Here is a 21,307-nt window from a genome sequence, read left to right as displayed (position 1 = left end):
CAAGAATTCCTGCTCCAAACTCATGCAAAGGGCATTGCTTTAGTGTAAATTAATACAATAGTTAGGGCAAATGAAAAAAGAGGAATAAAATGAGGACATCTATCAACACCGTGTGCATTTACACAATGTGCCCTTGCTTACACAGGAACTCTTTATCAAGTTAAATATAGCTTGCATACTATACTTTGAATTTAGTTTGCAGATACTAAATTTTAGACCATTTGTGTGTTTATACATCATCTTCAAGCAAAGAAAAACTACATGCCCAAACTGCTGTCGTCCAATTTTAATGCACTAGTGCAAATTTCAGTCTAGTAGCGTAGTCCAATGGCAATAAAGCATTATTAGATTCCTTAGCAGAGGTCAAGCTCCTCTGACAGGTCAACGGTTAACCCTATAGCTTTACTCAGTTCTTGGACTCTTGTTCTGGCTGGGCGCCTGGGTGTCCCTGGGTGCTGGGCCACTTAAAAAGAAATAACGTAGCGCAGCTGCTGGTGTGTTTAATTAGCAGGGGTGCTGATTTTATGTGTGTGCGCGCCTGTAATGCTGAAACGGATCCTGCGCTTAGACGGCAGAGTATTGACAGTCTTCGAGTGGCCCAGTGACAAGGCCATTCTTCATTACTCATGGCCGTAGGGAGAGAGCGGACTCGGGGTGGGGTATTGGGTGGTAATGGGGTTCAGGGTTTTGGCAGCGATCCAGCGGTGGCACACCCAGTTGGGAGAGGCTTGGTGCGATTGCCATCACTTTGCTCTCACAGATTTATGAGGGCTGCTTTAGAAAGGAAATGTTTCAATCAGCCATGCCTGCCAAGCATGTCCATCACCCTGACAGGCATTTATTTACAGCATCATAGAATTAAATCCTGTGCACTATGTGCTACACACACACACACACACACACACACACACACACACACACACACACACACACACATACGTACACATCCACATATTTTTATTTCAGCAGTACATATCTCATTCATTCTGCTCACCAGTCATATTGTTTTATGTGCTTTGGCCATTGCGCTGCTGAAGTCCAATCATGTCAGGGAAGCCCTTTTCCAACTCTCCAACTAACTGGAAGAAACCTTCCAGAAACATGTTCTACACAAGTACATAAACACAGACGCTAATTCTTAACCAACACATTGTTATTGTGGTGGGAAGAAACCTCAGTACTCATGAGGGCGATAGATTACCTTCACATGCATGTGCCTTTAAACCAGACGTACTGCTTTACACACAGCTAGCAATAAACATGCTGACAGTTTAGATAATTTTAACTAACTCTTAAAACTGTTGCTCTGGAATGACAGCAGTTGACGTAAAAGAGAAAACTGACAGTTTATTCTAATTCTTGCTATAGCGCCCCCTTGCATCAATGCAGAGAATGCATTTTGTGCAGCTAGAAGTGTTTGCTTTCACATATTTGTTTTGCCATAAATCTTATCCTGAACTTCCCTGAATGGGAATGTGAAAGAGATTATAGAATGCAATGATGGACTGCACATTTGAATTTTCAATAAAACTGACTCTTAGCTAAGTCTTGTCTTAAAAACGTTACTATGGTCAGTAACTACGTATACTGGTCCTATACTACTGTTCAAAAGTTTAGGGTCATTAATATTTTTTTTTTGTTCCTTTATTCAGTATTAAATTGATCAAAACTGACAGTAAAAGTCTACAAGAGATTTCTAATTTAAATAAATGTTACACTTTCTAATTCAAGAATCCTGAAAAAAATTATCACAGTTTCCACAAAAATATTAAGCAACACAACACTGATAATAACATAAAATGTTTTTTGTGCAGCAAATCAGCATATTAGAATGATATCTGAAGGATCATGTGACACTGAAGACTGGAGTAATGATGCTGAAAATCCAGCTTTGCCATCACAGGAATAAATTACATTTAAAAAAGAAATGGAACAATAAAAATAGATCATAGAAAAGTTATTTTAAATTGTAATAATATTTCACATTATTACTGTATTTTAAATTCAAATAAATGCAGTCTTGGTGAGCATAAGAAACCTTTCAAAAATATTTTAAAAAAATCTTACCTACCCCAAACTTTTGAACAGTAGTGTAACTAAGCAACTATTGTTTGCATTTTTTCATGACAAGCCTTTGCTCTTTTCTAATGTAAATCTCTAGGATCTGTTTGAATAGTTTTAAACACAATTCATTGCTTCTGCGTCACTTATAATAATGACGCAAGAGTACATTTTAGAGAAAATCATGCCGTTCATGGAAATCTACAGTGTGCACCTATTGGACATTCTCAAAAGCTGAGTTGGCAATAGTAACCAAGCTGGACGGAGCTTAGCAAAGGGTCAGTTGACCGTTCGCAAAGACCCGCCCCCTTTAGTTACTGTTGCTATGTCCGACAAGCCATGCATCATGTTCTCACTCAGTGAAAAATTGCGGATCAAAGAGGACACTGACAACGTGTCGACAGACAAGACAGAGCAGGTTACTTTTGATATGAAACAAAGTCTTAAATTTCAAATTTTGTCATTTTTAAAGAAATTTAAACAATAAATACCATTTTGTGGCTCTTTAATGTATCGTGACAGATCGCTGTAGCGCCTCAGTTCAAACGTCTCGTGAAACTGATCATCTCTTCCTACTAGTTCATTTATAGCATCAAATAAACATGAATGAACATCAGAAGGAATGTTGTTTCAATCGCGGAAAGACGTCAGTACACACCATTTTTCAAGTTCAAGTCCACCTACTTTAATCTGCTAACTCCCCTGACTGCTTTGTCGACAAAATGGCGGATTCGGCTTTATGATTGGTTAGATCGCCTGTCAGTCAAACTCCTGGCGAAGGGTCATTTGAAGTTGAATTAGCAAAGCTCCACCAATACTTAAGGGTTTAACTCTTATTAAATAGGTCATTATAACCAAAACTATAGCCTTAAAAGAGTTTTAGTTTTAGTTCCACTGGAGGACTGCGCTCTAAATCCAGGAGTCCGAGACTCCCACTATCTGGCTCCATCAATGTGACATGATGAGTCCAGCACCCCTCCACTTTGTCCTGAGAAATATTTAAAGAAAAACAGAGTGGAATTACCTGACACAGGACAGGATTAGACAGAAAGCACGGACTGATAAATTTTTCAGTGCAATGAGATGTTGTGGCTGAATAAAACATTGCTTTTTAAATAGACATGGGCTTACATGGAAGGTGTTTCCTGCCAGTCTCTCTGCGGAGCCGTTGACAGCTACACGCTCATGTCACATGCAGCCACACTGACTTTCTATACAGTTCAGCATACTCTCTCTCAGTGCACTCTTTCTTACCACTTTCACATCAAATTTGGTGTCATCCTTTCGTATTTCATCCAATACCGAATGGCAGCCTGTCTGAGCATGTGTGACATGAAGAAATGTGTGTGTGTATCTCTGGCTGTCCTCTGTGACAAAGTACATGGTGCCCTCTTTGTGAGTACAGAGACCCGGCCTGACTCTCTCACACAGCATTAGCATGCCAACATGCCCTCTCGCACCTTCCGCCCGGTACACGTGCCTAACGTGATCCTACACACTAGGCTGGCTCTCCCCTTTTTCTCTCTCCCGCACTGTCTGTCGGTGACCCCACTGTTACTCTGAGCTCTTACAGATGGCCTGAGCTCAGATAGCATCTGCCTCCTCCCATCCATCACAAGCGGCTGCTCTGCGGAGCTCCACGGCAGGGGCCCGCGTGCCTGCCAGATCCGTTACCCCACCTCTGTGTGTGGGACTCAGGTACCGAACGCTGCCTGCTAGCATACGGTCACTCAAAAGGGGGAGGAACCCGAGTCTTCACGGTCCAGACTGGGAGCGAAGGCCTGGCTGCGGGTTATTAATGGGCCCCCCTTGTTGTGCCTCGGCCCCCGAGGCGTCTGCCTCCGTATCTCCTGGCACGGGACACCGCCTCATAAATCTCCTTAAATAATACCGCGAGGCAGCTAGGGGAAAGGGGTCACTACGGAAACAAGGTAGTCAGGCTGAGATGAAGTGTCAGTGATGCATGGCCTGTGCCCCCGAATGCAGGTAACATTCCCCCCAAACACACACACATAGATAAAAGTGGAGGAGGGTATCGAGACGCAAAGCACGAGCTGGAACTATGAAAGAGATTTTATCAGGAAAACGAGATATAAATTTTCATGTGAAACTCCTCAAGAGACTCCCGAGATACCGAGGAGTCCCCCAAAATCAGAGCTCCAGCAGCAGATGAAGGAGTTGTTGGTCGCAGCTAGTGGAGTGGCAGCTGAAAGCCGAACATGTGGTTTGAATTAACACCCTCCCCAGGGTTCAGCCCAACAGCGGGGGGAGGCAGGATCTGAGACTACCTTGTGATGATAGACACATCCGTCTGATTATTGTTCTTTTCTTGACACACATCACTTTCACATGCACTGTAGAGTTCCCACGCTTTTTTCTCCTTGTGATTCAGAAGGTTTAGTGAGCTCAAAATGTGGATATGATAATATTCCTTAAAAGCTTATAGAACGGGGTCAGAATCTAACCCGGACTCGGGGTAACAGTGTCACTGTAAGTGACAAAAATGCCTCCAAAATGAATGAATCTGTTATAATATATCTGTTGTGATTTCAGAATATTCAGGTTGATTCTACTCAAATGGATTACATCTGTTCAAATGAACATTTATATATGTGCCTATACTTTGTATAAATTTATTTAAATATGTGCCAGCCTCAGCCAGGTCTTGGTTCCTCTCAATGTTTCTTATTCATCTACTTAAAGGTCTTTAGGAGTTTTTCCGCCTTTGGTTTGAAGAGTCTGATATTGTTTAAAGTTGCTTTGGAAAACTGTTTAAAAAGCATTATGCACAATAACTGAAAAACAAACAAACAAACAAAAACGATACAAATAAACTGAATTGAATATTCCAGAATATTATATATTGTTTAAAATTCAAATATTATGTATTTTGTGCTTTTTATAATTGTAAAATGTAAAATAATAATAATGTTTGTCACATACACCAGCTAATATTTACACTACTGTTCAAAAGTTTGGACAGTTTCACTTTTTTTTTTTTGTAAGAAAAAAGATGCATTAAATCAATCAAAAGAAAAGACTTTTAAATTCTTAAAAAAAAAAATGTATTTCAAATAAATGGTGTTCTTTTGAACTTTCGATTCATCTAAGAACCCTAAAAAATGTATCAAGGTTTTCACAAAAATAACAAGCAGCACAACAGTTTTCAACATTGATAATAATAAGATATCAGCATATTAGAATGATTTCTGAAGGATCATGTGACACTAAAAACTGGAATAATGGCTGCTGAAAATTAAGCTTTGCCGTCACAGGAATAAATGTTTTTAAATGTATCAAAATACAAAACAGTAAACTAAATTGTAAGAATATTTCACAATATTACTATTTTATTGTAGTTTTTATTAAAAAAAAAAAAATGCAGGATTGAAATAACTTTCAAAGACATTAAAAATATATTACCATCCTCAAACTTTTGAACTATATGTATTTACTGTTTTAAATTTAGTTTTTAAAATTCTGAAGAATAAATAGACCTGATAAAAGCAATCCCGGGCAACACCTCTGCTAGATAAATAGCTTTGTTTTGTCATGTACCTTCTGTTTTTATTCGAGAGTTCAGTAGCATTTACTAACTTCTTCCTGTAGCAGTTCTACTCTGAAGCATCATTCAGTGTTGCGCTTTGCTCAGGGAATGCAGCCCGTGCGCCGGAGCATTGAGCACAAAGAAGATTGTTATATATTAGTTTAATAAAGTCAGAGACAAATGAAGCCCCCCTGCCAAAGAGGACTGTGTTACACACTTCATGAACCAAATTAGTGTGGCAGCGCAACACGCCGACGCGTCGCTTTTGTTCTGGAGATGATCTGCATAGCGGAGCTCATTTCTCAGACAGATAAATCTGACGGCAAGCCGTGACTTCCCCCCTGAAGTAAATATTGTAAATAATGAAAGGGCCTGCCAGCAGTGCTTGAGGAATGACTTCATCCTAAGCTATTTATACAGACTGTCAGAGGGGAACAAAAAAGGAGCTGGGCAGGGAAGAGAAGAGAATGGAACCTCCATCTGATTGGATAAAGAAACAGACTGGCTAATGCCTTCTGGGTAATAGAGATGGAGCACCACTTGAGCGTTGTGTATGTGTGGTTGGGAGGGAGGGAAGCTTTTAATTGAGAGGTGAGAAGGATGGATCCCACAGGTTAACTCCATTCTTCAAGGGCCATTAATATGGATCAGATAAGGTTTTTAGTGCACTGCACCTTCAGTGACACACGACATGCTCTATTAATCCTACTGATGTTGTGGACTTGATGGATGATTATAGTCGAGTTTATCATATTCTGTTGTTAATACGGCTATGGTTAATATGTATAACGGGTGATAGAGTTATAAGAACCTTTGTTCTTGGGTCACAGCTGAGAGTCAAATACTAAAGGCACGAGGGCCACTTAAGGGACGGCCTGAAACTTCCATCTCTCCCTAGAGGAGCCTATTGTGAGATTCAAGAGCTGTCCTGCTTATATGATTATCAGAGCAGTTACACTACCATTCAAAAGTTTGGGGTTGGTAAGATTTTAATGTTTTTAAAAGAAGTCTCTTATGCTCACCAAGGCTGTATTTATTTGAAATGCTGTAAAAACAGTAATATTGTGAAATATTGCAATTAAAAAATGACCGTTTTCTATTTTAGTATATTTTGAAATGTAAGCTAAAGGTCCAGCAACCATAACTCAAGTCTTCAGTGTCACATGATCTTTCAGAAATCATTCTAATATGCTGACCTGGTGCTCAAGAATGTTCTGTTGACCATTGACTTTCAGGATTCTTTGAGGAATAGAAAGTGCAAAAGAATAGTATTTATTTGAAATTAAAATCTTGTGTATTATTGAAAATGTATTTACAGTCTTACTGATTTTAAATGCCCAAACCATAACTATATACTTATACACATTCTCACAATTGTGACTGTATACCTCACAAAATGACTTTATATCTCACAATTGTGCCTAAATTTCCTACTCTAAACCTTATCCCACAATTACCTTATTTGTTTAGTTTTTACTCTAGGCTAAAACAGGCTTTCATAGAATCTGCTTATCCCAAACATGTGTCTTTCTTAAATATCATTGTAAACATTTTAAATCAACCCAGTAATCCCATTATTTTCATTATTCCTACATTATTTTTCAATCCAACATTTTTTTTTCTTTACAGCTGATTATGGTTGCGTTTGTGTCTTTGAAAGTTTCTTTTAACCAGGCCAACTTGTCTAAAGTGTATTTTAAACTGTAATATCACCAGACTCATTTGGTTTCCTCATTTAGTAGCTATTTAGGAAGTGTTTCATGTTCTAATAATTAGAGCTCTTGTCTCTCGGCTCCTTCTGGCCCCTCCTCTCTCCGCGCTGTAGTTTTATCTTGACGCGGCTTGTAAGGCAGATCAAAAAAATGTCCCACTGAGGATGCCATACTGCCGGCAATTACCAAGATGTTTATTATATCTGGTGTAATAATTTTGGTCGCTACAGGGATTATTTTAAAGTTATTACCACTTTGATGTTAGCGCTTTTCTCAGGTTGTGATTGTGTGTTTAATTGTACCAAAGTGACACATAAACCCCATCTTAATTTAATGAAAGCGAGAAAGTGAGATTATTAAAATATGACTGCATCGGCAACCCGGCTGTGTAATTATTTTGGTAAATTTGTGCTGGGAGGCATGATAGGGCAAACTGTACTCATTTGCAGGAGGCTAATTTAATAAAGCTCAACCCTCTTTATATGAAGGTTGAATGTTTTCCCGTTTAACCCAATTGAAAACCACACCAATTTGCTGTACTAATATTTCCAGCACTATTGGGCTAATGATGCTAACTCCAAACAGCCCGCAACCAGTAATTAACAGAGATACTAATGAAAAGGTGACGGCACCTTCAGCACGCTACGGCGGACACTATCTATCTTGGACTAGTGAAAAATTCCTCCTCTTATCTTGCAGCCCATAATCCTCCTCTTCTAATTAGCCACTTCGTTCAGGCAGAATGGAGAATCACAACTTCAATCCCTCCTTTTCCGGAGAGATTGAGAGAGCAGGGTTCAACCCAAAGAGACTGGAGAGAAGGAGGAGGAGGGGAGAGACAGCAGTGTGTGTTACACTCTGCTGGTCACCTGTCAGCTGTCAGAGCAATTACAGCACCTCCTAGTGTTAAATGTTTAAAGTGCGCATTAGCATGTAGCACAGTGGCATCCTGTCCCTGTGATCCTGCGAGGCTGGCACTCGGCGACAGCCCCTATGCCGCCACAAATCGCTGCAGACAGTGCGCTGTTAAAATCAATATGCTGCAGTTTTGTAGCGCTTCCGTCTGACTGCACACCGTTGTCTGATATAATGTAAATAATAAATTATCAGGAGCAGATTACCAGGCAGCGGAGACACTCCACCTCACAGTCACCCACTGATATAAGTGCTCAAGAGCACTAATAGAGTCACACATCCCACTTTTGCGCATCTTTTTCTCCTGCTCAGGCTTTTAAATACACTACACCATTAAAAATAAAGGGGGTTCCATAGAAAATCCATAGAAGAACCATTTTGGGTTCCCTAGTTCATGTGAACCATTCTTTTCAGAACCATTTTTTTTCTTAGTGTGAAGAACATTTGAATAATCTGAAGTAAAGAATCTTTTTGTGCAATTGAAAAGTTCTAATAAAGAATCTTTATTTTTAAGAGTGTACATGACACCTACGATCAAGCAAACAGAATAACTTGATTAATTAGTGATACATTGAATAAACTGACATAATTAACAGTTAAATTAATTTATTTTGAAAGCAGAGAGTCTGAGTTTGACTTTAAATTTTCCCCGTGGCATTTTACGTCTGCACCTGGACCCCCTTTGTTGTGGGTTAAAAGAGCGATTAGGTTTTAGTGGGACACGCCAGATGAGAGGAGACGGAGGTAGGGAGCGAGTGAGTTCTAATTAGGTCAGTGGAAGAGAAAGGCAGCACAGCGCTCTTCGTGAAAAGGTCCCTCTGTCCTTTGCGTCCCATCTGCGGGTGACTGGATAAGACAGGTGAAGGCAAGTAGAAGTGGTAGCTGTCAATACGCCTCCCTCGCTCCCCTTCCCTCTGATGCCATGAATTATTTGTGAGAGCAGGCGATGACAAAAGGATGTCGCTCGCTCTCAAAGCCTCACCTGCCGTCCCGTCACACCCACAGAGAGTTGATTCCATCAGACACGCGAGGGGGAACAGAGTCCCTCCTTTACATTCCTCTCTGCTCTGCTCTTTTCCCTAACTTCATCTTTTGTGTATCAAAGCACAGTAAACGAGTGCCGTCCCGCTCTAGCTCGACCCACAGAGCTTCTCCTCTTCCATGCTATACATTTTCATCTTTCTTAGACTAGTCCTATGCTTTTTGCAAAGTCAATCTTTATTTTTTTTTTATTTATTTTTTTTTTTTTCAAAAAAATTAAAAATGACTTGAAATCATGCCAGAGCCTTGATTTGCTAGTTGCTGTTGTTGGTCAGAGGCAATAGCATCTATTAGGGATGCACTACAATGTAGATGGCCACACATGCACTAAAAGCCACAAAACTACTATAATGATTTCATGGGGTATTTACGTGATTATTCTGGGTTATTTATCCAGTCTGAGCAAAATCACAAAAAAAGTAAAAGTTTCTTGTTGCAGCAACAGCTTATATCTTAAGTATTTAGATGGTAACACACTGCATACAGTACAATTTATTACAGTTATTTAATCACTAACTTGAAATAACAATAATACAATGAAGAATAATAATAACCATTTATTAATCTAGGTTAATGTTAATTTATACATATAATAATACATTTTAACATTTTAAGTTTGAAGTATAAAATTAACATTTCTTCATATATTATGAATAAAATTAATTAACAATTAAATAGACTACCTTTATTAATTAATTTAACCTAATAAATGCTGTAAAAATGTCATTGAAAATTTCATTGTTAGTTCATGATACCTAATGCAATAACTAATTATAATTACAAATTGAGCCTTATTATTGTAAAGCGTTCCCATTACATAAAGCCATGCCTATGTAAAATTATAAGCAATCATTAAATTAATGTCACAAAATGCTAAAAAGTAAGCTTTACTTCCACAAAGATACCAGAAAGGAATGTGATGTATATAAATATTCTTTGTGGTCATCAGATTCATAGCATTAGGTCAAAAACAATAATCCTTTAAGGTTAATCTGACTGCATCCTTCTGTTCCTGTGTTTTTTGAGGAATATAGGGATGTGTGAGTAGCTAAGTATTACTCAGGCCAGTTTTTTTAGCCCTGTGGCAGTGAGTAACAGTGTGCTGTAAAGCTCCAGTCTTCACACAAAAAGCAGGCGGTCTAATGATCCCACTGGCTGCTGACCCTCAGGCCTGCGCTGTCCCTCCACCACCCCTCCATTTCACACCCTTCCTCCCTCCATCCATCCCTCCCTTCCTTCATCCCTGCCACATCTGCTGCCTCTCGCCAAAGGAAAAAAATCAATCTCTCCATCATGAATTATTGAGGTGTTTGCCTACAGCCTCTGAAATATACAGGAGGGTGGTCTCTCTCTCTGTGTGTGTCTCTTTCCCGCTCTCCCTTTCTCTCTTTTCTTGTACATTTAGTTTAAGATTTGTAAATTATGCACAACAGAATGAATTTAATATACTTTTTTCCTTTCCACCTTAGATGCTTTATTTGTGTAGTTCACATTGGGTTGAATCTATTGTGTGGAATCTTGTATTTTGCTCTGAGCGGTGCGATTCATTTGTGCCACGGCCAATGCACAGAGGCTGTTTACAGAAAATATATCTGTTTGTCCATAGCTTTCTGTATGATTAGCTAAAACTAGGTTCATTTGTGCTAAATTAGTCAATTATATCCGTTAAGCCAGAGACGGAAGGGTTTAATGTGTAAATCTCAGCAGAAAATGGGCGAAACAGCTGCAAACTGGGAGTAGGAGCAGATATTTCCACTTCGACTCTTAAATACCCTCCCCTACTTAACTGAAGTTTGACTTATTACACCATCAACTCCTGTACTACTGCTGGTCTGCTCTCTCACACACCTCGACTGGCACTTGTAAACAATAGCTTTAGCTGCAATGATTACATTAAATCAGGCAGTTGTCATATGACAATCATTATCCCTCCTCCAGTGGCAGGATTTGATTGACAGCTCCCCAAAACCCAAGTGTGGTGGCTGCACATCGTTGCCTGGCTTCAGCTATCAATTACAGGCTTGAATTTGAAGCATTTATTATGTAAAATAATTCTCCCATCTACACTGCACTCGTCTCCTGGGTCTGGTCCCACTGTCTGATGTGAAATTTCTCTCCTCGCTCTCCTCTTTCACGTTCATTGTCTCTCGCTCACTCTTTCTGTCTCACTCAACTTTTTATTGTTTTTTCATAGAGGGTGTGTCTTCCATTCGTTGCTCTTAAATCGACACAGCCCAGGTAGTAATGACATAAGACTCCAGTGGATTGTCAGAGAGAGGAAATGCAGCAATTCAAAACAGTTAATGCTCAAGAGCTTCAGCATAGTGAGAAGAACTGGCCTTATTAATTGTATCCTCTCTGGAGTCAGCATAGAATATACTATGATCCTTCAAAGGTATTTTTTAATGTTTAGCTGGCCAATACAGAGTTGTCTTGGACATAATGCAAACGCGATGCCATTGTAGAAATTGCTATTCGCAGTCAGCCATGACTAATTTATTCCACTAATGAAAGTGTCCAATAAGAAGAGCAATCATATGAAACAAATGGTATTTGGTTGGTCACGTGATCTCAAAAACCCACTTTTTTAGTCTTCACCTCATATATACATATTATATACACGTTCAAACGTTTGGAGTCGGTAAGACCTTTTTTTTTTTAAACGTTTTTGAAAGAAGTCTCTTATGCATTTATCTGATCAAAAATACAGTGAAAACAGTAATATTGTGAAATATTGTTACAATTTAAAATAAATGTTTCCTATTTTAAAACATTTTAAAATGTAATCTATTCCGGTGATGCAAAGCTGAATTTTCAGCATCATTACGCCATTCTTCAATGTTGCATGATCATTCAGAAACATTTCTTGTTATTACCAACGTTAAATCAATGTTAAAAAAAGTTGTGCTGCTAATATTTTTGTGGAAACTGATTTTGTTTTTCAGGATTCCTTTATGAATAGAAAGTTCAAAAGAACAGCATTTATTTGAAACAGAATTCTTTTCTAATATTATAAAAGTCTTTACTGTCAATTTCAACTAATTTAGTGCATCCTTGCTGAATAAAAGATAAAAAAAAATCTACCTGACCCCAAAATTTTGAACAATGGTGTATTTATATGAAATACAATTGATTTTTTTAGGGGTGAAAGCTTTCTAATGTAGAAAAATGACTGAGTGCACCTTTAATATAGAACATGATGTACCAAAGCAATCCACACACATTCACCAAAATAGGACTAAAAATAAATAACGCTACAACAACAACAACAACAACAAAACACTCGTGACTGAATCACTCTGAGGAAACATTTGTAGACAATGGAAGACAGAGAGTGCAAATTCTTCTGCTCTGATGTTATGATAAGAGAATTCTCTTTGCTCGCTTGCCGTTTCTTCTTTCTCTCTCTCTCTTTCTGAAATAGTTCTTCGGTTGCATTTGGCACCAAACTCGCAGGCCAGTGCAGAAATCCAGCCATAATAAATGGAGGGAGGAGGGAAAAATAAGACATCTGAAAGACCAGCTAAGCAAGCTGGTGATATTTCTTTTTTTTTTTCTCTTTTACTTTTTTTTTTGCCTGGGACAGATCTTTTGGAGATGTGTATTGTAAGCAATTTTAGAGCTGTCAGCACAACATGCCTACTGGTCTCAGCTTGCCTGAAGGCGGAGAGAGGGGAAGGTTAGACTTGTTGTAGCTGTCAGATTGTTCTGCTCTGCGTTATTATTATTTTATTTGCACTATCGGGTCTTGAAGGAATTACGAGAAAATTAGACACCATTCAGGAGGGAGGCTAACCGATGCACGTGTGTATTTTCAAAGCATGAGCAATATGTTTTTCTAGAGGGGGCTAAAAGAGAGAGCGAGCGAATGACAAACAGAGGCTGAAACGGACAGCGTGTTACAGGGCCGCTGGCTTTAACGCTGCCGCTCAGAAGATTAGCCTATCACTCGTCAACATGGTGTCGCCTTACTCAATTAGCCACAACTCAAACTCTGTGTTTTAAACAACTGCAACATTCCTATCGTGCCCACACAGTAGAGGTAATGGAGAGCTGCCTTGAGAGGACATCTGCCCCTGCTCCCATTAAGACAGCTCATGCTGCTGTCTCACCGAGGCATTCTGGGAGACGGGAATGAAGATAAGATGGTGTAAGGTGAGGAGAGAGCGGATGAAGAAAGATATCATGCCATACCGAATGGCACTTTGAGTGTCGCTCCATGGCAAGAACTGGCATTGGCTGTGTCTCCCAGAAATGGGCACATTTATATTCTCTTTCTCTCAGTCTCCCCCTCTCACACTCTTATGGTCTGCGTTAGCCTTCATAAAATATTCATGTTGGTTGTGCTCAGTGCCATAATTGCCATCTCAGCCTCTGAATAATTGATGGCTGGTGCCGTTGACTTGGTCTCATTTACTGAGAGTGTGGGTAATACCATACTCACACATGCCACATGCTTTTATGCCATGCTGCCGCAGTTAGTGCTGACTCCAGATCGGCCGCTCTCTTCGCACGCCGCTATCATTCATTTGAAACCACCCTCACAGCTACAGTTAAATGCATTTAAATCAATAGTGCTAGTGACTTGGGCTACAAGTATCATTGCAAACACGGGGGGGCAATTTGATTTCATTTGATGTGCTTTTTAGGAGCGACTCAAACTCAATGAGGGGCAGCAGAACATTTTTCCAAATGCTTTTCTGTTGATTAAAGTGCATTTTTCTGTCATCGTCACACTTTGAGTGGGTGTCTGATTGTTAAAAAAGACCACTTTTCTGTGTGGATGTTTTGTAAGTATTTAATTTGACGTCTAGGGAAACCGGTTTCTTTTTTGCGAATCGTTCCTCTAGTGAGATTCGAGGAGAACAACACTGAAGGTTTAACGGCTAAGTGTCCGAGTCAGGCGAGCCTGCAGGAGAGTTAATTAATGGGCCAGAACTGAGCGGACAGATGTGACCTCTAGACAGGCTGAGGTCAAAGGTCAATTTGTTGAAGATTACATTAACCCTGCCTACACCAACCCCATCAGCTCTCGACTGCTGCTTTAATTCATTGCTCTCCTTCTTTTTCGCCCTGACATTCACTCTTACCTCCTCTCTTTAAGTGAACTTCATAGGGTATTTGACCATCTCTGTTCAGTCTGAACGGCACTGCAAAATGCATAGGGAACAATATTACATCAATACATCACGTCACAGGAAGTGGAGACAGAAAATTTCCCAGAAGTCACTGCACATCACTTGAATACTACAAAAAAATGATTGGTAAAAATAAACAGGAAATATGAATTCTTTGCAGATGCTCCAGGGTGTAAAATTCTCAAGTAGTCATTGCCATTATTATGACATACATACGTTATCAAGACATACATATTTTGAATAATCTAAATCACGCAAATTATATTCATATTAAAAAATAAATAAAAATATATATTTTAAATTTTAAAAGAATATTAAAGGGTTAGTTCACCCAAAAATGAAAATTCTGTAGTTTATTACTCACCCTCATGTCATTCCAAACCCATAAGACCTTCGTTCATCTTTGGAACACAAATTAAGATATTTTTGATGAAATCCGAGAGGTATCTGACTCCTCCATAGACAGCAATTTAACCACTACTTTCAAGGTCCAGAAAGGTACTAAAGACACGTGTGTGATGCTGTCGCAGGAGCCGGCCAATAATGAGTCGCCATTCTGACGTAGAACCTGAAAGCGCTGAACGTAAATAGTGTACGAGAATGGCACAGAAGAAAAGATACTGTTGAAAAAAGTTATTTTTGTTTTGTTTTTGCGCACAAAAATTCATAACATTACGGTTGAACCACTGCAGTCATGTCGACTATTTAACAATGTCTTTAGTACCTTTCTGGACCTTGAAAATGGTGGTTAAATTGCTGTCTATGGAGGAGTCATATACCTCTCGAATTTCATCAAAAATATCTTAATTTGTGTTCCGAAGATGAACGAACATCTTACTAGTGTGGAACGACATGAGGGTGAGTAATTAATGACAGAACATTTTTGGGTGAACTAATCCTTTAAGTAAATAAGTGTTTTACTTAATTTTTTTTACAAAAGTGACAGTAAGACTTTTACTTTGCTAAAAAAATATTCTGTTTCAAATAAATGCTGTTCTTTTGAATTTTCTATTCACCAAAGAATCCTTAAAAAATCACAGTTGCCTCAAAAATATTAAGCAGCACAACTTTTTTCAACATTGATAATAAGAAATGTTTCTTTAGCTAAAAATCAGCATATTAGAATGATTTCTGAAGGTTCATGTGACACTGAAGACTGGAGTAATGATGCTGAAAATTCAGCTTTACCGTTACAGAAATAAATTTTAAAATCACTGTGTATGAACCAATAAACAGTGCATGTAATTGTGTGAATCAGAGAGTGAATCTGTCTCTCATTTTTTCACACCATCATCTGTATTCTTTCCATCTCAGTTACACTTTCATTAGCAGCCGCTCTGATGTGTCTAAAAGTACAATGTAAGAGTTATTAAGCAGAGCAGTATGAATGACAGGTCAGGCTCTGTGCTCTGACTCAAACTCGTTCTACCCATCAAACACTTGGAGCGTTGCCCTCTTCCTCACGCTGACTGTGGTAATAGCCCTCTCTAATTGAAGTGCTCTTAGCCGTGCCATTTGCAACGTACCGTCCAATCTCTTCTAAAAGCATAAGGTCCCTGTCCGAAGTGCCCTACGGAGGGGACAGTAAGCACTTTATTAAACATTACACGTGTGATTACATGTACCCTCCCTGTTCAGCAGGCATCGGAGTACTCTTGCTATTGCTAATGGAGCTATAGGGTCAACAAAGTCAAACTATATACACATTACACATGTGGATGAGGGCTCTAAAAACTATGAGTGAGTGTTTATGTGAACGTGGCAATCGGTTAGGAGACCAGAAGGACAAATCCGAAGAGCGGAGTGAAAGAAAGACAAAGGATGTCTTCCTAAAGTGAGGGCACCCAGGGTTTTGCAGGGGATTTAGGAGGACTATGAGAGCGTGATGTCAGCGATGAGGTTAAGCCCAGACTTATCTCCACACAAAGCAGGAAAGAGAGAAAGAGAAGGAAAGCGAGAGCGTGGAAGAATAAGGGACAGGTCAGGAGAGCTCAGACAGGGTCAGTGGCAGAGGGAATCAGCGGGGAAGAAACCACGGCTTAGAGTTCTTAAATGATATTATAGACGAGGTCTGTAGCGCTAATCTGTTTACCCAAACAACAATGTGGATAACACACACACAAACATGTTTTTATCAATGCACCCACTGAGCTGCAAAATGCTAGATCTGATCTATATTTTGTACAAATTATATACAAACCCATTTATATATATATATATATATATATATATAAAATCATACGCATGCAACATGTGCACGTGTATTTTCCATGTGACATGCTACTAGGCACAAAAGCTTGAATGGTTTGACGAACATGGATGTGTACTGGTGTAGATGTTAGAGGGGTAACACAAACAGTAGATTAAAGAGCAAAGGATGAGACCTGGACCTCTTATCCTATACGAATTCCAGCCAGGGCTTTCCATAGACTTCTATTGTTTTTATATAAGCTATTATCTACTAGCCTTAACCCAAAGTCTAAGTACCCCTTAAACTAAATATTATGAAAAAAACTTTAACCTTTGAAGACAGCCCTGTGTGTCTATGTATATATGCATGCATTTTTCTAAAAAAATAAAATAAAATAAAATACATCAAATTTAAAAGAATTTTTAATTTCTTTGAAAGAAGTCTTTTATGCTCACCATTTTTAATTATTATTTTTTTTATTTTGTAACAGTATTTACTATTTTACTATCAGTATTTATTCACTTTTGATCAATTTAATGCGTCATTTTTGATTAAAAGTATTCATTTGAATGGTATTGTATATAAAATCAGAGGGAGTAAAGTATGTCTTCATTTCGAAAACTTAGTAAAAGTGTGTGTTGTTAAGTGAAGATGATGGATATGTAGATCCAGTATTCCAAACAAGTTGTGGCACACAACTGTACCATAACTGTGACCAGCAGGCTGAAGGATTTCTGTTTGTGTGGGGGTGTCAATGCATTTGTGTTAGTAGTGACAGACAACACATATAATAGTGGATAGATGCTGCAGACAGACGTGGGTTCTCAACTATACCAGTGCAGTGAACCAGAAAACCCTGAATGAAGAGAAAAGAGAGAAACCCCACTGTGCTAATTAATATTGTAGATTTCAGACCGCAGAGAAGGAGGGAAAACATGCTGAGTCACAGCTATACAAGATCTGACAAGCCCACTGGATTCAGCATTAAAACACTGTTAATAAACACTTAGAAATCATTTGAGACACATTATTAATTTAATTGATGTATGGCACAGTAACATTCACAATATTAGATGTTCTCTTGGGAAGTTGAGCATACAGTGAGTAGATGCGTCTAGCATCTTTATACATTACTTAATAATTGTTGATAAGGATTCAGAAATAAATCTACTATTGTTACCTTACAATGGAAAATCTCACTGGATTTGTGGCTATGGTGAATCTGGGTGCTCTTTGGAGTGACTTCAACAACACATTACAATCTTTCTCCTGATCTTTCTCCTGTTTTCTTCTCCTTCACTCAGCTGACAGGCATGTTTCTGGCCTCACGACAGATGGTCTTCATTTTCTAGACCAGTGTGTTACTCATTGTATGTGTGTGTATATGTATGTAGCTATGACCTTAAGAATGCAGAGAGTAGGAGGATGCAGTATGTTAACTCCTCAATATCAATACCACACAACCTGCCATCTTTACCTCAATCTTTGCACCAAAGACTTGAACAAAATGGCCTTACTTCATAAATCCTCTTATTCTGTGTTTTTCCAGGTTTTTCCTGAAATTCTTCCTCAAATGCAACCAGAACTGCCTAAAGAATGCAGGGAACCCACGAGACATGCGGCGCTTTCAGGTAGGACCACGTCCTTTCTGCTCACCCTTCCAAACTACAGTGACAAAATTGCAATTTTAGCCATTTATGTTAATGGAGAAGCAGCGTTTGCATTGTTTATCGCATGAATTAGTAACAATATAAAAACAGTCATTAATAACATTACGATTATCATTATTTTAATGATTAATTAATTTATTATATTAATGTTTAACAGATAAATAGTATTTGAAAATTCAAATAATTAGAAATTATTTTACGGAAAATATATTTGAAATATTTTATTTTACTTTTAATCTATTAACATTCTTAATGTAATTAATTATATGATATACTTAAATAATCACAATTAATCACATTTATCAATATTAAAAAAAAAGTTACGATCTTTCAAAGACATTACATTAGAAAATCATTGAATAGTTATATTTTTTATTATAATTATATTTGTTATATTAATAAATACACTGAATTAACACATTCAATTGACCACTCACTATTTCACTAAAAAGGTAGTAGTAGTTTGAGACAGAAGAATGGTTTCTTAACAGATATAGTGTGAGTACTAGAGAACATATAAAGACATACTGATGAAAGAAGAGAGAAAAAAAAAGAAGCTTTGAGCGAATGAAGTGGCTGCCCAGAACTGGGATAATGTAAGCGGTGTTTGCCAAGTCTCATCAAGCCTCTTCCTCTCTTGAGATTGAGAGACCTCTCAAAGCCTGAGAGCCATTTAAATCAAGAGGCTCCTCAGTTGCTGTGAGACACCTCTAGTCTATGTCTTCAGTTCCGTGAGAGCTGTTAGCTGCTGTCATTGTTCCAGCCTCTCTGGTGAAATGTGCCTGTATGTCAATTTATCAGTCAGCAGTTACACTCATACCATGTGTATGTGCTGCTCCAACACTTCAGCTGTTAGTTTGAACTGCGTATTAATTTGTATACAAGGACAGAGTTTGTCTTTGTGGGTCAAGTGAAGTACAATCATTATTCGTCTTCTGCAGGTGGTGGTGTCTACGACGGTCAGCGTGGACGGACATGTCCTGGCTGTGTCTGATAACATGTTTGTACATAATAACTCTAAACATGGACGTAGAGCTCGCAGGATGGACCCGTCTGAAGGAACTCCTTCATACCTGGAACACGGTGAGTGTACGTACTGTATATGTCTATCAACATGCGCTTTGTTGAGAAATAAAGAACACAAGTTAGACATTTTTCACAATGAGAAAAATGGGGGGAAACAGACAGCAGGAATGAAAGACAAAAGAGTTACACAATTGCAATGTCTGTGTAATTCCCATTGTAAAATCTTTCATTGTGCTTTTCCCCACAACAAACTCTTTTATTTGCACACAGCTAACTAATAGCAGCAATGTGCCAAGCACATTCAGCAAAACTAAGCCACTTTGTCCCACTCCATGTAGTTTCATGGTTTTGCTACATGAGCACAGATGGTTTCCGATCATGGCTAGCACTGTATTCTTTCCTTACATCAACAGCTTAAAGCTGAAGTGTGCAATTTCTATCTAACTGTCAACAAATGGTATTGCAAAAATAGTGATTTCACTTTTTCTGAATCTTCAATTGGTCAGAAGAAAAGATTGTTCTGTCTGATCGGGACAAAACAAGGATCTGAGCCTCACAGACCCATAATGTTCACAAATAAACCTACTAATGACTTATAGTTGTCTCTAAAGCATTTCAATATTGAACAAAATAAACACACACTCAAAAAAAAAAAAGTAACATCATTGCAGATATTGCCTGCCAACATATTGAACGGTGGTGCTTATGTGCGGGTGAGTTAAAATGCAAAAAAAATAAAGTGCAACAGGGTCTGTCCCACTGGAGAATCCTTGAGTTTAATGCTTTGCAAAAAGGGAAATGGTAATGCACTGCAAGAGATTTTATTTTAATCTTTTTTTTTTCTTGTAATCTGTTAAAAGTATGTAAATATCCTTAAAAGTGGCTCTGGTAGACTAATAAAGCCATGAATATGTTTTATCTAGCCCATTGGCAAATTGTATTTTCTTCTTTTCAGCGTAAACATCACTAAAATTTGTGATTTTACATTGGGATCAGCTGCTTGGCTAAACTATTGACTATGGATCTTTTTTTCCTGAAATATTTCACTGATGTGTCCACACTTTTTTTGCGGTATAACTCATGGAGTTGAGCCTTCAATGTTGATATAAAATTTGTTGTTTTCTTTGCCTGACGAAGACCACTTGTGGTCGCAACGTTGCCATTTATTAAACTTCTTTGGGAGCAAAAATAGCAATGTGCCGGATTTTTTGCATTTCAGCTCAGTTTTCTTTTGATCAAGCACCTGCTGAAGTGATGATTGGATGTGTGCATACTACTTTGAATTGAAAGACAACTGTGACCATTCAGTCAGCTCATAGTGACTGATTTAGCACCTCTGTGTGCCACAGTCATGTTAATGCCGCTAACAAGTTATGCTGATGCCAGATATTGCAGGTGGTTTGAGCTAACCAGACTTTCATTTGACTAGCAAACAGCATACCAACAGTAGCAGTGCAGCAAAGCACCCAAAATCCACTAAATCTTGCGCAGGCTAAGAAAAGAGCAGTGAACGCAGCATTCCCCAAGTGGCCTGTTCTCTTTAGGTTTGAACATGTGTCTTACGAGACCTCTAAGGCTTAAGCACTGAGTATTTATTTTCTGAGCGGCGTGTGGCCTTATCTGCTGTCCTCCATCTCTCGCAGGTTATAGTGCGGCCCTCCTAAATCTGTCTAATAACATGTGGACATGATTTGAGCAATGATTTGATCCTTAGTCGCATTCAAATCCAATCATTTTCTCATTTATGTTTGGGATGACTCTAGAGAAGAACATATTTTTCACTTGGAATGTTAACCTCCATTTATGATGAAAAACTAAGGATTTGAATGATGATGATTTGATAATAATGATGCTGATGATTAAATTCCCTCTATTCTCCTGGGGACATCTTCAGTCTTTAAGCATAGTTTCCACTGCACTGAGAAAATTAAAAAAGTCAGTTTTCTAAAGCCTCGACATATTTAAAAAATTGTGTGTGTGTGTGTGTGTGGGGGGGGGGGGGGGGG

General features: G+C 38.6%; 2 protein-coding genes across 9 annotated transcripts in view; both read left to right on the top strand.

Annotated features, from left to right (window-relative positions):
- Nucleotides 1-21,307, top strand: part of trmt12 (tRNA methyltransferase 12 homolog) — a 183,678-nt gene that overhangs the window by 35,513 nt on the left and 126,858 nt on the right. The gene's annotated exons all lie outside the window — the stretch shown is intronic.
- ebf1a (EBF transcription factor 1a) overlaps nt 1-21,307 on the top strand; it is a 130,862-nt gene that overhangs the window by 67,257 nt on the left and 42,298 nt on the right. For 4 of the 8 annotated variants that reach the window (XM_051860181.1, XM_051860187.1, XM_051860184.1 and 1 more), the window contains exons 7-8: nt 18,155-18,236; nt 19,217-19,364. In XM_051860181.1, the coding sequence (XP_051716141.1) occupies nt 18,155-18,236; nt 19,217-19,364 (230 nt within the window). The remainder of the gene's footprint in view (nt 1-18,154; nt 18,237-19,216; nt 19,365-21,307) is intronic. The other 4 variants (XM_051860182.1, XM_051860186.1, XM_051860185.1 and 1 more) reach the window with 1 other exon arrangement.

Source organism: Ctenopharyngodon idella, chromosome 14 (assembly GCF_019924925.1).
Source record: "Ctenopharyngodon idella isolate HZGC_01 chromosome 14, HZGC01, whole genome shotgun sequence".
NCBI lineage: Eukaryota > Metazoa > Chordata > Actinopteri > Cypriniformes > Xenocyprididae > Ctenopharyngodon > Ctenopharyngodon idella.
Note: the sequence above shows the minus strand (reverse complement) of the source record. Positions and strands in the feature narration are given on the sequence as shown.